The sequence below is a fragment of the Giraffa tippelskirchi genome, chromosome 3 (genome assembly GCF_054371585.1).
Source record: "Giraffa tippelskirchi isolate mGirTip1 chromosome 3, T2T-mGirTip1v1.2.pri, whole genome shotgun sequence".
Classification (NCBI taxonomy): Eukaryota; Metazoa; Chordata; class Mammalia; order Artiodactyla; family Giraffidae; genus Giraffa; species Giraffa tippelskirchi.
The window spans coordinates 39,879,802-39,894,816 of NC_137277.1; the positions used below are offsets into that span (position 1 = coordinate 39,879,802).

Consider the following 15,015-nt stretch of genomic DNA (forward strand, 5'->3'; position numbering starts at 1 on the left):
CGGAGGTAAGAAAGTGAATTGGCCGCTCTTTGCTGGATGGTCAGGAAATGGGGTAACTGAGAGAAGCAGCCACATCTCAAGTTGCTCATCTAAGTCTTGGAAGGAGTCTCAGACACTACCCCAGCCCGAAGAGTTCTTGGTCACCAGCACTGATGGCGCCTCTACCATGTGCTCAGTCTCCTTGTTCCCGAGGGGGCCTACGAAAGGTAGAGCTGCAGCCCTTGGCCTTGACGAGCTTATGGGTCAGTGGGGGAAACCAGATTATGTGGGGAGGGAGCAAATATATAAGAAGACCCAGAGGAGATGGTAGCTATAGAATAGTCAGCCCCCAGGGGCACCGGAAATGCCAGCTCTGTCACAGGAGAGCAGGCTCCTGCCCCGTGCCCAGAGCACAGAGGGTTAAGCCAACAGCCTCCCCACTTGGCTCCTGTGCTCTTTAACCTGCTCCGTGCTCCCTAGGCCTGACCCCGGCGTCGAGAAGCACAAACAAGCTTCCCCTTTGAAGCCTGTTTAGTTTGGAAGCAGGAAAGCAGATTTTGGGATAGAATACCAGTTTTTCACGTTTGATGTTCTGTTTGGTGTACCATACACTCAGCCACCACTACTCTGCAACCTCAGCCATACGTTGTGTGGACGCTGCAGCCTCAGGTTGCTGAAGGCATGGGGGTGTGTGTGTGCGTGCGCGTGTGTGTCTGTGTGTTCGTGTTCCCACATGGACCTTTTCCAGAAAGTGTCTCTGAATACCCAGACAGTGAGTGCCAGGCTCACTATGGAACAGCGTGCTCACGCCGACTCCCCGAGCCATGAATCACTGTGCTGAGGAGAGGCCTCAGACCCCAAACTCTCCCGGAGCCCCCAAGGAGTGCATATTTCCCACTTGACCTCAGGCTCTTGGCTGGAATTTTGGAAAGAATCTTCACCAGAAAATGAAGCCGTGTCCCAGACACATAGGCAGGCAGACACACACACACACACATACGTGCAGTATCAGAGGAGGTAGAAGTGCCAAGGGGATGGTTCAGGGGACTAGCAGGGTCCCTGCATGTGAGGCCGTGACCCCACTTCCCAACCCGTGACCTCCCCGTGCTCTGCCAGGGGCAGGCATAGAACTGGGTCCCTCTTGGACGGCTGTGCTGGGGGCCCGGGCGGATGAGGGAGGGTGCCCCCTCCCTCTAGCTGCTGCATACCCCTGCCTCTCCTGAGGGACCCTCTCAATTTGATTCTATAACTGAGGAATGCGATGGAGGGGCCAGGTTTCTTCCTCTGAATACAGCAGCTCCAGAAAATCCCTGTAAATTCCTCCCAGGAGAAGGGTGGGGCCCAGGGGAAGAGGCAGAAAAAGGAGAGAACACTTGGAACATCGAGGGCACTTCTTGCCCTCCAAGGTCTGCCGGTTTCACGGGAAGACTCCTGTGGGGCCATGTGGCCTCCGGGGTCGGGGAGAAGCTGCCTGGGAAAGCAAGGCCTCAGGTGCAGACAGACAAGACAGACATGATTGCTGAGGCTAATTCCTTGTGGGACTGTGTCTCCTCAGTGATCAATGAGCTGGACGGCCTGGCCAAGGGGCAGGAGACAGACCACCGGGCCGGGGGCTATGCCCGCGTGGTGCAGGAAAAGGCCCGGAAGTCCATTGAGTTCCTCGAGCGGCGATTCGAGAGTCGGGACTCTTGCCTGCGGGCCCTGACCAGCCGTGGCAATGAACTGGAATCCATCGCTTTCCGCAGCGAGGACATCACTGGCCAGCTGGTGAGACCCAGGGCAAAACGGGAGTGCTAGAGCCAGCCTTCAGAACAGGGGCCCCAGGAGGGAGGGGCTCGAGGCAGGCCCCCCAGCCTGGACCTCCTGACCCCAGAGGGCAGCTGCCATCAAGGCCCAGGAGGGGGTTCTTTGTCCCCTGGGTCACTCTCAGCACAGTAGGACCTGGCTAAGCAGGGCCAGGGCGTGGATGGGCAGGACACTGAGATGTGAGCCCAGCGGCACTCACCCTGTCTTCCTCCAGGGTAACAACGATGACCTGATCCTCTCCTGCTGCCTCCACTACTGTAAAGACAAAGCGAAGGACTTCATGCCCGCCAACAAAGGTAGCGTGCTCCCTCTGCCTCGGGACCTGCCCTTCCCTCCCTACCTCATCCTACCTGCCTCAGCCCTGGGGAAGGGTCCCTTCCCTGACTCTGGCCTGGGAAGTGTAAGAATCAGGGATGAGGCCTGATACAAGCCTGTGGCCAGCCCAGTTCCCCACCACACACACACTGCCCTGTGCTGGAAGTCAGACCCCCCCACTCCCCCAGCCTCAGGTGGACCCTCAGCCAGCTAAGGACGGGCCTGGGCCAGGAAGCTGGGCTTCAGGCAGTGAACTTTCCTGCTCTGCATGCATCCATTTCCTTTCTTGGGTCCTCAGTGAGTTTTCTGACAGCAAGAATGTCTTTATGATTCACTGTAGCTTATTCCGGCCATGGTCTCCTGAGCCCAGCCCTCTGCCGCTCTGAGGACTGTCCCCAGCGGTCCCTAGGGCCCCACCTCCCTGGCCTTGGCCATGCTCACCCTCTCAATTCATCCGTGAATGTTTACCCTGTATCAGGCGGGGGTGGAAGTACTTCCCCAACTAGTAGTGATCCTTTACTTTCTGTCTCTCTGGTTGTGTGACATAGCACTTTGGAGGCAGGTGAGACCTTGCAGACAGAGCCCTCAGCCCGGTTTTCAAAACCTTTTTGGTGAGCAGAAGCCCATCAGGGGCCAGAGACTCTCTTCGGGGTGCTTGAGCACCTCACCCTCATCCCAGAACCATCTCTTGCCTGAGCTGGCCTCTGAGAGTTGGCAAGGCTCAGGTGTTCTGCTCCTGGCTCCCAGGACTCCAGACATTTCTTCTTCTGGAAGGAATTCCTAGGCTCTCCTAGCTCAGTGTCATCTGCACAGCTGATAATTCTCACCTCTTGGTCTCTTGTCTGCATGACTGTATTCTTGTCCTCTTCTCTGCGTTGAGGTCACCCAACTCATCTCTGCTCACTTTCCCCGCCCTGCTGCCAGGCAGTCCTGAGACTATCTTCCCTCTAGCCCTCCTCCTGCCCACTTCCATGCCGCCCACGCTGCCCACATCCCTGTACCTGAGGCGGGTGACACGCCCACAGCTGCTGTTCCTCAGAGGGGTCCTGCCACGTGGTGCACCTGCACTGTCCCTAAGGGGCGGATCCGGAGCATCCGAGTGGCGAAGAGGACCCCGGCTGAGCCCAGTGGAGGGGTGGGGCTCTGCTCCCAGGCAGCTTCCTGGAGGGGCACCTTCTGAGGGCGAGGTCGGCCGGACTGCAGAAGGCCTTGTTGGGAAGTACGGTTCAGATACTGCTGTGGCCCCACCCAGCCTCAGAGCTGTTTCTTTCTCAGCAGAGACACATTTTGGCTTTCGCCCTAGTCTCCCCACCCCCCACTTCACCCCCAACAGCCTACAGGAACCCATTGGCATCCTGGGGACCGCCCCTATCAGAATTACATCAGCAACGGCTGGTGTAATCAAACCCCATTTGTCAGTGTGAATTCTTAGCAGATTAACTTGTCAGATTCACAGAGAAACCATCACCAAATGTTTATGTGTAAACGATGTTGAATTTTAAAATCATGTGGATTATGGCGGATGGGGCCTGACAGGATGACAGTCTCTGGTTTCTAACAAAGTGAAGTTACCAGTGTCAAAACAGAGGATGTTTATTGTTCAAAATGTCTCAAAGTATCCACAGAAACCCCTGCAGACCCCTGCCAGCAACACCGGGCCTCGGTTGACCGCTGCGAGGCCTGGGACTCGCCTGGTCTGAGTCCCAGGGCAGGAGCAATGGGGCTGTGGACAGACCCGAGCCGCCCGCTGCGAGCCCTGCAGGGCACTGCCCGTCACCCCACCCCACCCACACCCGAGCCGTTGGGCGTCTCAGAGCATCTCCTCTCCCCATGGCCGCCCTCCTCACCCTCTCAGTCTGCCACAGCCGCTCACCTCCCACCACACCCTCCTTCCGCAGCTCCCCTCTCTCACCACCATCAACTCCAGGAGCCACTCCTTCTCCTCCCTCTTCCCCCAGACTCCTCCCAAGGCTGACAGCCAGCTCGCAGCCTCCCTGCCTGGAGCTGGCAAGCCTGAAACTGCTCAGGTCCGACACGGATATTTGCTTGCAGTCCCCCAGCCCCGCCAGGCCCCCATGGTCAGGAAGCCCTGCAGGACATTTCCTGGGCCTCACTGTCTGCCTGCCTGGGGATGAGGAGTGGATCTGCCACCCAGGGGGCCTTAGTGGGGGTGGGGATGTCACTTGTGAGAGTCCTTGGCCCCAGCTTAAATTCTCCCTGATACATTAGTATTAAAAGGTTAAGGAATTAGGGGGAAAGACATCCTGCTAAAAAAAAAAAAAGTCATCTAAAAAGAATGAAGGAGCTCTGTTTGTGCTGACATAGAAAGATCTTTAGAATTTCAGTGAACTAACTATAGCTAGTATGACTGTAACATTACAGGAAAAAAGCTTATATGACAAGTATCTCTACTTGTAAATGTGCGTAAAGAAATCTGGAAACATACACAGCTTACCCTGGGACAAGAGAGAGACATGAGGAAGATCATGGGGAGGACAATCAACTTTACCTTCCTTGTTCTGTGCTTAAGAGATTTATACAATAGACATGGATTACTTTTATTTAATGGTGGGAATCTTTGGGCTCTAGCCTCAGGGCCACCTTGGCTGGCCTCTGCCGGGGGACCCTTGCCCTCCTCTCCTCAGAGCTAGCACCCCTCCTCACATCCTGGGAGCCCTGGATACATTTCATGTTCCATCTTGCATTTTGTACTTCTGAATACCTCAAGCATCAGTCTCTTGGCCTTGACGCGGGCAAGATAATGCAGAAGAGAGTCTTATGAGCCCAGAACTAGCCCTGCAGTCAGAAGGGACAGGAGGCTGCTTCTCCTGCCTCAGCACAGAGTCCTGAGAAGAGGGGTCTGCGGAGGCTGGCGGGTTGGGGGGCTCGCAGGGCATGAGCTGGCCCAGTCCCATGCTGGGGCGGGGGTGCATAGCAGAAGGCCAGCCCTGGCCCGTGACGGCCCTCCCTCAGCCCGCAGGGGAGGGGCGCCCTCTGCTCATGGTCTGCACGAGGGAAAGGCCCTGTGGGAGGGCCAAGAAATAAATGGTTGGCCTTGAGCCCCCAGGACCGCTTTCCCCTCCAGAAGAGGAGAGGCAGCCAGGGCCTCTGCGTCCTGCCCTCAGTGAGTCCCTGTGCTCTCTCATGCCCACAGAGGAGCCCATCCGGCTACTGAGGGAGGTGGTGCTGTTGACGGATGACCGGAACCTGCGTGTGAAGGCGCTGACCAGGAACGTGCCTGTGCGGGACATCCCGGCCTTCCTCACGTGGGCCCAGGTGGGCTGAGGGGGCACAGCTTCCCCCCACGGAAGTGTTCCTGAGAAGGCCGCCAGGCGCCCAGTGTAGCACAGAAGATGCCCACGTGCCTGAGCCACCAATCCACCCAGAAAATAAACCATCCTCTTCCAACCCACGCCGTGGCCGTGCTGTGAGGGAGCTGCTCCTCACAGAGCCCCTCCTAAGGGGTGGGCAGAAGTGCTGGGACCCTCCTGGGCTGCCAGGATTTAGCAGGGAGGTGGCTGGCTGCAGTGACGGCAGGCAGGTGGCCAGACGGGCCGCCCCGTGCCCAGCCTTTCTCCCTCTCCCTGTCCAGGTCAAGGGCCAGCAGAAGGCCTCTTAGCCCAGCTGGAGATGGCGCAGGGCGGGGTTAGTATTTCCGTCAGATGCAGGTGAAACCATGGGTCCCCTTAGTCTTCAGAAGCCCTGACCCAAAAGTGTCCAAGAGGCCTTGGTCATGCTGTGAGGAGAGTGCCCAGGATGTCTGTCTCCCTGAGGCCTGGATGCCCCCAGGGACCCCAGTTGGGTTGTGAACACCAACCATGTCCTGAACAGCAGCCCTAGGCCTTCACCTCTTCTCCCCCACCTCCACCCCCGCCACGCTGCTCTTCTCCCTGCCCTGCCGTCCAGGTCCCCTCTGCTTGGCCACCTGATCTCCCCTCAGTTGGTCATGGGTCTGTAGGGCAGGGCCATCTGCCCTCAGGCCCATGCCTCCTGAGTTGCCTTTGCCTGCTCCCTCTCCCCTCAGTGGCCTTCCTTTTGCTCTCTTCTGCTTCACAAAATTTCCTCCCAGCTCCTCCTCCCTCTCTCCCTCCTGAACCATCCCCCTCCTCCTCCCCCCCTTTCTAGTCCATCCCTCTCACCTTCCTGGCCCCTCAGTCCCTTCCCATGGAGCTTCTCTGACTCTTTCTTCTGTGGTACCTGTGGCAGGAACCTAATGTAGCTTTCCTGCCCCTGACCTCCTTTCCCAGGCCCCTGTGCTCTGAGAAACACTCCGACTAGTCTGAGGGTAGGGCAGGCCAGTGCCCTTGAGGAGCATTGCCTGACCTGGGGTTTGTATCCCATTTCTAGTTCTGCCCTAGAAGGCGCAGGGGCCCTCTGGCTGTGCTTGGAGTTTTTGTTGCTTCTAGCTGGCACCTGTGTTCAGTCTCCCTCCCGAGGCTTCCTGCTGGGACTGTATTCTCCCAAGCCAGGGACAAGGCTGGAGAAGGACTTAAGGGAAGACAGGGTTTGGAGGCGAAGCTAGGAGTCAATTTTAACGGGTCCGGTGGGGGAGTCCCCCAGAGGCCCCTGACTGACTACACAGCCTGCCCAGATGGTGGGAGCAAGGCAGTGCCCTCCACAAAGCCCAAGACTGTGGCAGAAAGATGGGGAGCAAGAGAGTGATTTGAGGGTTCAGGGCTCAGAAGACTGGGCTTTGGGGTATAGGGTCCCTGGCCTCTCCTTTGAGATCCCTTCTCCAGGATGAAGGTTAATGACTGGGTTGGTGGGAGACCCCATCCCTCCTTTCTGTTCCATTTGCAGCCCTGGTTTTGTTTCCTGAATAAATTTTTAGTTATAAAACATACCTGAACTGTTGCTGACCTGTCTCTGGGGCTGGGGAGGGAAGGTCCAAGCCACTGCACCTGTCTGAGGGTGCTGCTCTGGCCCCAGCACCCACCCCCGTGCGCCCCACCCAGCTCCTTGTGCAGGGCAAAGAGAGCCGCTGGGTCCAGGGTCCTTGGTTACTGCTTTATTGCTGTTTGGTTCGAGTATAGAAAATGGAAGCGGCTCTGGAAGAGCCTGTGTACAAGGTAGGAAATATACAAACGAGGAGGAGGGAGCTAAAGAGACCACTTTCCAGCCCAGCCCAGCCTGGGCTCGGGGTGGGGGGCCGCCCAGGGCGCATGCAATAAATATGGTCCGGGGCCCCAGGGAAGGAAGGGGGACCACCGCGGGAGTGGGAGACCGGGGAGGCCAGGGCCATCTCAGCCCTCTGACTCCAGAGGGCGGGAAGGGTTAGCCCTGGGGCTAGTGCCACTTGTGCAAAATGAGGAACTTCACATTATCCGTCCCGGGGCGGGCGGGGGCTGGGGCGGGGGGGCCCTCCGGCCGGCTCAGTCCCCTCCCCGCTCCCCAGCTCTGCCCGACGCTCCGACCCCAGCGGGGAGATTCACAGTGAGAATGGGTGTGGTCGCAAGGGCCGGAGGTAGGGCTGGGAGCGCCCCAACAGTGTGGCACCCCTCCCCCCCAAGAGCAGCACGGAGCCGGGGGGTGGGGGCCAACGAACCACAGGAAGAGGCGGAGAAGGGCCGGGGGTCTCCTTTGGTCAAAGCTGATATCAAAAATATAAATCTCCCTTCCCCCAACCCACCCCCGTCCCGGGGTTTCCTCCCCCACCCCCGGGCTAAGGCACAAAGCAGTGAGGCCAGGTGAGGCCGCCGCCCCTGCGGCGACGCTGCCGCGGCTGCTACTGTCGTCCGGGCGCGGGGAGGTGGGGAGGGGGGACCCGCCTGCTGGTGGCCGCCGCCGCCGCCGCCGTCGCCGTGGGGCCACGCGGAGGCCTGAGGCGCACTAGGTGGGAGAGAAACGGTCGATGGTCCGGCCGTCGGGGCCGGCGGCCAGGTGCGCGCCCTGGCTCAGCACCTCGGCCGCCTTGTCGGGGCTGAGGCCCAGCTCCGCGGTGAACTTGGCCAGCGGGTAGAGGCTCTCGAGCGCCACCTTGGGGTCGTGCAGGAAGTGCGTGGTCTGAGCCAGCAGCTCGGCCGCAGCCGCCTTGTCCTGCTGCTTCAGGCTCAGCTGTTCGGCCGTGAGGCGCGCCACGGCAAAGACGCCCTCGGGGAAGTCGAGCTTGCCCTTGCCGTCGGGGCCCGGGACGCCGGGGAGCCCCCCCAGCCCCGCCAGCGCCCCGGCCGCACCGGCTGCGCCACCCACAGCGTGCATCTTCATGTGACTGATGAGGTTGCGCTGCTGGGCGAACTTGCCTCCGCACACCTGGCACTCGTAGGGCTTCTCGCCCGAGTGTATGCGCATGTGCTCGGTGAGGCGGTACTGGCGCGTGAAGCGCATGCCGCACGCGTCGCACGCGAAGGGCTTGAGGCCCAGATGGCTGCGCATGTGGCGCGTCATGGTCCCGCGCTGCGTGAACTTCTTCCCGCAGATGGTGCAGGGGTAGGGCCGCGTCAGCCAGTGCGTCTTCTCGTGCTGCCGTAGCGTGGCCGGGTCCTTGTAGCTCTTGTCGCACGACGCGCAGCGGTACGGCCGCAGCAGCTCGCCCAGGCCCCCCGGAGCCCCGGCCACCTTGTCCCCACCGCCTCCAAAAGGGGGCCCGAGGCCGGCGGCCCCCGCGGCCACCTCCGCCGCCTCAGCCCGGCCGTACAGCGCCTCCTCCTCCTCCACGTGCGCCTCCACGTGCGCGTTCAGCTGCTCCGAGCTGGGGAAGCCCTTTCCGCACGGGATGCACACGTACAGGTTGTCGCCGAAGCTCTCGGGCTCGCCGTAGGCCAGGTGCGGGCACGGGTAGCCCTCGAGGTGGCCGCCGGGCGGGCTGGGGTCCTCGCTGCTGCCCGTCTCCTCGCTGCTGCTCTTGTAGTCGTCGCCATCGCCGCCTGCGCCAGGCCCGTCCAAGCTGCCCGCGTAGCGCGGCGGCGGCGCCAGGCCGAGCGGAGGCCCCCCGGGCGAGACGGCTGGGTCCCCGCCACGTTCCTCGCAGCGTTCGCTGGGGGAGCCGCGCTCGCGGCCCAGCTCGTCGCCGTAGCTGCCCAAGCCTGGCTCGTGCTTCATCCAGCGGTAGAGGAGGCTGGGCCCGTCGGGGCGGCCGGGGGGCTCGGATCCCGGGCTGCCGCCGCCACCTCGGAACGGATCCGGAGGCGGTCCGGCCTCCTCCAGCTTCTGGAAGGGCAGCGGTGGCAGCGGCGGCAGGGTGAGCGGTGGCTCCTTGTAGGCGGCGGGGCCGGCGCTGGGAGGGCTGTCTGAGCGCGGGGGCAGCTCTCGCTCCCCCGGCGGTCGCTCGGGAGGCGCGGAGCCCGGCGGGCTTTTCTTTGACAGGTCCAGGCCGCAGAGCGGGGAGCAACGGCGCTCCGGGGCACAGAGCGCGGCGGCCGGGCCGGGGCCCGAGGCGTACAGCTCGGCGCAGTGCGTGTTGACGGCGGCCTCGGGGCCCGACGGCGGCTCGGCGGTGGGCGGCGGCGGAGGCCCGGCCGGGGACGAGTAGCAGGCCTGGATGACGGGCGTGGCGGCCCGCAGGCCCCGGCCCGGCCTCCCGTAGGGTGCGTAGCCGCCGCCGCCGCCGCCACCGCCCCGCAGGTGGCAGTACTTGCCGTGGCGCTTGAGGCGTTTCTTGCACAGCGCCACGAGGTCGGGTATCTGCAGGTAGCTGGCAGCGGCCAGCACGGCGCCCAGGCTCGGCTCGGCCCCCGGAGCCACGGCGGCCGCCGCCGCAGCCTCCGCGCCATCCGCCAGGCGGCCGGTGTAGATGAAGTCCAGCACCAGGCGGAACACAGCTGGGCTCACCATGTCATGGTCCAGGTTGAGCAGGTTGTCGTGCACCACCAGGGACTTGAGGTAGGCGCTGCTGGCCGCCAGCACGTTTTTGTGCGCGCGGAAGAGGGCGTTCTGCACCACGATGATCACGTCGCACAAGAAGCCCTTGGTGCGCTGGTTGTTGAGCTGCAGCAGCAGCTGCCTGGAGTGGCCGGGCGCCTCCATCGTGTCCAGCATCGTCTGCCCAGCACACTCTCCTGCGGGGACACACACCGGCTGGGTCAGAGCCGCACCGAGCCCTCGCTGCCTGCACCCAGCCCGGCGCTTCTCCCCTGCACTTCCCCTTCCCCTCAGCTGGGCAGGGGCAGGGGCATGGAGCACGGCGGCCTGGGCACGGGCCGAGGATCCGCGGCCTCCAAGAGTGGGCGCCTGGGCCGGCCGGCCTGGACCAGAAGAAGGAGCCGAGACCGGCCGGCGGAGAGGAGGCCAGGCTGGCCGGCACCCCCAGGCCCGGATGCAGCCGGGCACTCTGCCTGGGTTCTGGGGGCTTCCGAGGAGAAAACTGTTCCGGCGAAGCGACCCTTGTGGAAACAGTTACCCGATTTGAGGAAAATGTCCGCTTCAGGAAAAGTCATTCAGGGCTGAGAAGTTTGCCCAAGTGGGATACAAGGGAGCCGAGTGAAAAAGCGCCTCCCGCCTCCAGAGAAGTTGCCCCAGTTGGGGGAAGAGGTCCGGAGGAGGGCAATGCGGTGCCCTCCGTGGCGCCGCCCTGGCCGGGGGCTGTCAGACCCTCGGTTGGGACCCCGGGCGGCGGCCGTGGCGCGGGAAGCGGAGGCAGCGGCTGCCGTGGCGGGCAGAGCACGAAGGCCGGCCCGGCGCAGGGAGGGCGTTATATCGGGGCAGGAGGCTGAGGCAGGAAGCAGGTGGGGGGGGAGGGGGGAGCCACGCAGCTCCCAGGGGAGGGAGGGGGCAGCGCCCCGGGCGGGCACGGCGCACAGCCGGCTGCGGCCCTGACCCCGGCCTGCGCCCCACCCGCGTCCCGGCCCCGGCCTCGGCCTCCGCTCTGCATTCGCGGGCCCGGCGCCTCCCTCCCCGGCTCCCCTCGGCCCCTTCTCCACGGGAACTCCGCCGCCCCAAACTTGGGGAAAAGTTTCCCAACTTCAGACATGCCGGGAGGAGCGCGCCAGCCCCAGTCCCTCGGCTCCCAGCTTTTCCTCTCGGCCCCCAATTTCGGCTGCCAAGCGGCCGCCGGGCCTGAACCGAGCCCTAAGCTCCCCGGCCGTCCGCTCGCCCGCCCGACCCCATTCGCTGCCTGGTCCCCAGGGCCTCGCGCGCGGCCCGTTACCTGCGGCCGCAGCCCTACCGGGCTTCCCTCCCCGCGGCGGTGGCAGCTCCTAGTCGGCGCCCCACCCGCCCCGCTGCCAGGCGCCGCGCAGTGCCAGGGCAGCGCCCCTGCCAGCCCCGCCCGCCAGCTCCCCTTCCCTTCCCCTCGCCTCTCCAGCCCATGTGCGGGCAGAGCCGGCCCCGGGCCGCTGACCCCGCCGTGAACCCGGCGCAGAGCAGCGGCCCGGCGGTCCTGAGTCCTCTAGGGGTGACACCCGGAGCCCTGAAGGCCAGCCGCGTTGGGGCGCCCGCGCCGGAGGATGCGCCCCAGGCGGCCAGCGCGCGAGGACCGGGCTGTTCGGGTCCCCTGTCCCTCCCCGGTCCCCAGCCCTAGGACCCACCTGGGGGGCATGTCGGAAGCCCCGGGCCCGGCTGCCGGCGGATCCAGGGGGGGACGTGGCTGCGCTGCGCTGCCCTCCGCCCGCCGGGCCCCCGGTCGGTCTGTCCTGCTGGTCCGTCCTCCCCGCGTCCTGGTCGCGTCTCAGCCCCGCCGCGCTTTCCGCACACTCTTATCTGGAGCGGCCCGGGCCGGCGGGCGCTGCTGCAGCTATGGCGCCACCTCGCGGCCGTGCGGGACTTTGCGCGGCACAGCCACGGCTTCCTTCCTGCGCACCTGGGATGGAGGCTCGCAGATGCCAAACTGGACTTAGGAGGGGGCCTGTTCTCAGATTCAGCCTCCCAGATGTGCCCACCTGGAGGCCCCAGCCCCGGACCTGCGAGCCCCACAAAAACCGGGGTTTTGAGCTGAATGTTCCTGTGTACATATGTTCCTGTGTACATATTTCTAAATTCTGACATTGCTCCAATTCAGAGAAGTCAGGCCTTCAAGGAAGGGGCAGTGGAAGGGAGGAGGTTTCAGAAATCCTAAGGAAGAAGATAGACAAGCTCTTAAGGGGCTCTCATTAGATATCCCTGGATGGCACTGTCCATTTGTACACCGGCCCCCCAATACATCCAACCTCACTCAGCCACGTAGGATAGGTATGCACAGAACAGACCCGTTTGCACCCAGACCCTCTCCAGGCATTGACACCCGCGAGCGCTCATGTTTGCACAGACAAACACTTGTCCCCTTCCGGAGTCCAAGACCCGGCTTTCTGTCATACTCAGAGTACTGCCATATAGAGCCCTCCATGACCTGGACAGAGGTGGTACCCAAAACCCCACCCTGAACTTGAAGGCCTCTACAGGGACCCCAGGAAAAGTGACTGGAAATGGCTGGACAGCGCCTCTTGGGGGTCCCACAGAAGCGACCAAAGCCCCCAGATTTCCCGTGTGAGCCGTGTTGAGGGACGACCAGCTTGAACGACCTCGTCCAGAGAAGAGTCACAGGAGGGCCTGCAGCCCGGGATCCCCCGCAAGGTCCTGCACCCCACGTAAAGGTCCAATTCTTGCAGGTGACGCCCCCTTTAGGAGGGCGGGGACCGGCGCTGGAGCGCGGGCGCCTGCACAGCTAACTCCGGAAGTGTCCCCGCGCCGCCCCAGCACATCAGGCCGGCAGCCAGCGCCTGTGTGGCTGAGTGGGCCTCCGCAGCCCACGCTCCGCCTCTTCCCCGCACCTCCTGACCCCCGCCCACACGTGGAGGGTAGGAGTGGGTCCCCAAGAACGCCTGCAGCTTCTGATTGGCTGCGCCTCCCTCAGCCGCCGAGCGCGAGAGGCTGGGGCGCAGAGTTACCATAGTAACCGATGAGGTTCGCCCAGATCGCGTCTCTGCGAGGCCTTGGAGAGCTTAGCAACCGCGCAGGGCCGCTAGGCCGTGGGGGCCGCGTTCACCAACCTCCCCAACCCGGCCCCGCGCCATCCTCCGCCCCCACGCCCCGCCAGAGGTAGTGGCTGAGTCATTCATTGAGGGGCCGCCAGTGCGGCTACCCGCGGTCCCAAACAGACACCAAGGTCTCGGGCGCCCCCCAGAGGCTCCCTTTCCTCAGCCAGGAGGCGGCTCCTGGTCCCCACGGGTTCTTCTGACTTCCATTGCGTCCCGAGTCTTTACCCTGTTTCCCCTCTGTGTTCTGGGTACATCTGATCACAGTCCTCTTTTCCGTCTCCCTAACCCCTGCCCTAGGGTGCTCACTAGGGAAATAGTGAGGTTCCAAGAATGAAAATGGTGGGCTCCGGAGTTGAGAGCCTCCAGCGGAGGTGGACATCCATCGACATCTTGGCGGAGAGATGTGCTGCCACACTGAGGTGGAAAAGTGTATAGAGTGCTGGGCAGGGAGGCAAGAAGACTCCTGTGAAGTGCTCTTAGATCTGGGCTTTGATGGATGAGTAGGAGTTCTCCCCTAGGCAGGAAGACATTCCTGGGGAAGAGAACTAGAAGGACAAAGGCTGGAGGCCAAAAACGGGGAACTCTAGGCGGCCAGATGGCAAAGGGTATGCAGGACCACTTTGACCCCATTTCTGCTGTAATCTTTTCTCCCCTTGATGAGGCCAGATCCTAGCCCCTCAAGGATCCAATCAACCCAGTCTCTGCAGCGGTGTCTGTCCGCTGTAGACCCACCCCAGGGTCCCCTGTGCCACTGTTTTTTTCTTCAACAATCTCCCCAGATTTCTGCTCCCCCAGTCCTTACCCTCACACTGTCCTTACATCTGTATGGAAGGGTCTGACATACCTGCCTCCAGCCTAGCTGCCTTCAATCTTTGACCTTTCCCTCCCTCTCTAGTTCCACCTGTCCTGGCCTGGTATTGCCCTCTCTCCACCCTAACCCAGCTCCTCTCTCGGAACACACTCCCCTCCCTCATTTAGAACTTTTCTCAATTGATTGAGCTAGGCTGGGCCAGGACCATTCATTCATTCATTTCCCTACTCCTGTCCAGGAGAACTTCGCCTAATATAGCATGGACTCTTCCTACCAATTCTGACCTACAGGAACTCTTACTCCTCCAGGAAGGGGTCTCAGCCCAGCTACCCTCCCCCCCCAGACTCTTCTCTGCTGAGCTGCCAAAGTCCCTCCTTCCACAGATAGGTCCTAAATGAAGTTCGCTGGGAGTCAGGCTCTGAAATTGTGGTCTGGTCTTCCTCCCTTCCACTTACTGAGGCTTCCTTTCTCTCCCTTCTCCAGCTACCTTTCCCCCACCTCCCCCATAGAGGACCCTCTTGCTCATTTCTGGGGAGTCCAGGCCACCCTCCTCAACTCTTCTCCCTTTCCTCCGGTCTCCAGCTGCTGGGTTCCCATTGAGCCTTTTCTTCCATGCCCAGCCTTCTCCTACAACCCCCTGGACTCCCCCCTCCTTCCCTTATGTCCCTGACACCACCGTTTCAGGTAATGTCAGAGGCCCCTCCGAGGGTCCAGCTTTTTCTCTGCGACTCCCGCCCTCCCTCCCCCGCCCAAGGGTGACGACACCGCAATAGCCTTGCGGGGTATAACGCCGCCACCGCGGGGCATCCAGTGATGTCACAGAGCCGTCGGGTCCAGGAACTGGGGAGTGGGAGTGGGGGCTACTGGGTGAGGACCCTGGAAGGCTGGGGGGTGCGCTGGGGTTGAGCCCCCAGATGTCCCAGAGTGAATACATATATAATGGGCCTGGCCACACTCCCTGCACTGTCCTCTCGCTGGCCCCCAGCCCGCAGTTCCGGAAAGTTAACCCCTTGTAGACCTGTATGGGGGGCGCGAGCTCCCCTCCCCGTTCCTGCTTCCGTGCGCCCTCCTCCCCTTCCCAGCTCCCCATCGCCTCAGTCCCCACCACCCCACCCCACCCCCCCGCCTCGCCACTATAAATAGCCCCTCTTCCCGTTTCCTAAATTCCCTGCTGACGTCGGCAACGCGTCAGTGTGTAGGAGCCGCGGCCGCATGAAT

General features: G+C 62.5%; 2 protein-coding genes across 6 annotated transcripts in view; one reads left to right on the plus strand and one right to left on the minus strand.

The window, feature by feature from the left end:
- The window catches only part of SMG6 (SMG6 nonsense mediated mRNA decay factor), a 197,945-nt gene extending 191,004 nt beyond the window's left edge, over positions 1-6,941 (plus strand). For all 4 annotated transcript variants that reach the window (XM_081580003.1, XM_081580004.1, XM_081580007.1 and 1 more), the window contains 3 exons: positions 1,535-1,746; positions 2,000-2,081; positions 5,255-6,941. In XM_081580003.1, the coding sequence (XP_081436129.1) occupies positions 1,535-1,746; positions 2,000-2,081; positions 5,255-5,385 (425 nt within the window). In that variant the 3' untranslated portion in view covers positions 5,386-6,941. The remainder of the gene's footprint in view (positions 1-1,534; positions 1,747-1,999; positions 2,082-5,254) is intronic.
- Positions 6,942-7,096: 155 nt separating this feature from the next.
- Positions 7,097-11,703, minus strand: HIC1 (HIC ZBTB transcriptional repressor 1). 2 transcript variants are annotated; one of them, XM_081580017.1, is made up of 2 exons: positions 11,562-11,703; positions 7,097-10,094 (listed from the first exon to the last, which is right to left on the minus strand). In XM_081580017.1, exon 2 carries the CDS (start codon positions 10,072-10,074, stop codon positions 7,930-7,932), a length of 2,145 nt encoding a protein of 714 aa, XP_081436143.1. In that variant the 5' UTR covers positions 10,075-10,094; positions 11,562-11,703; the 3' UTR covers positions 7,097-7,929. The 2 variants fall into 2 exon arrangements, with proteins under 2 accessions (XP_081436143.1, XP_081436144.1); XM_081580018.1 differs by lacking the exon at positions 11,562-11,703 and adding an exon at positions 10,436-10,472.
- Between the last annotated feature and the right edge of the window lie 3,312 nt (positions 11,704-15,015).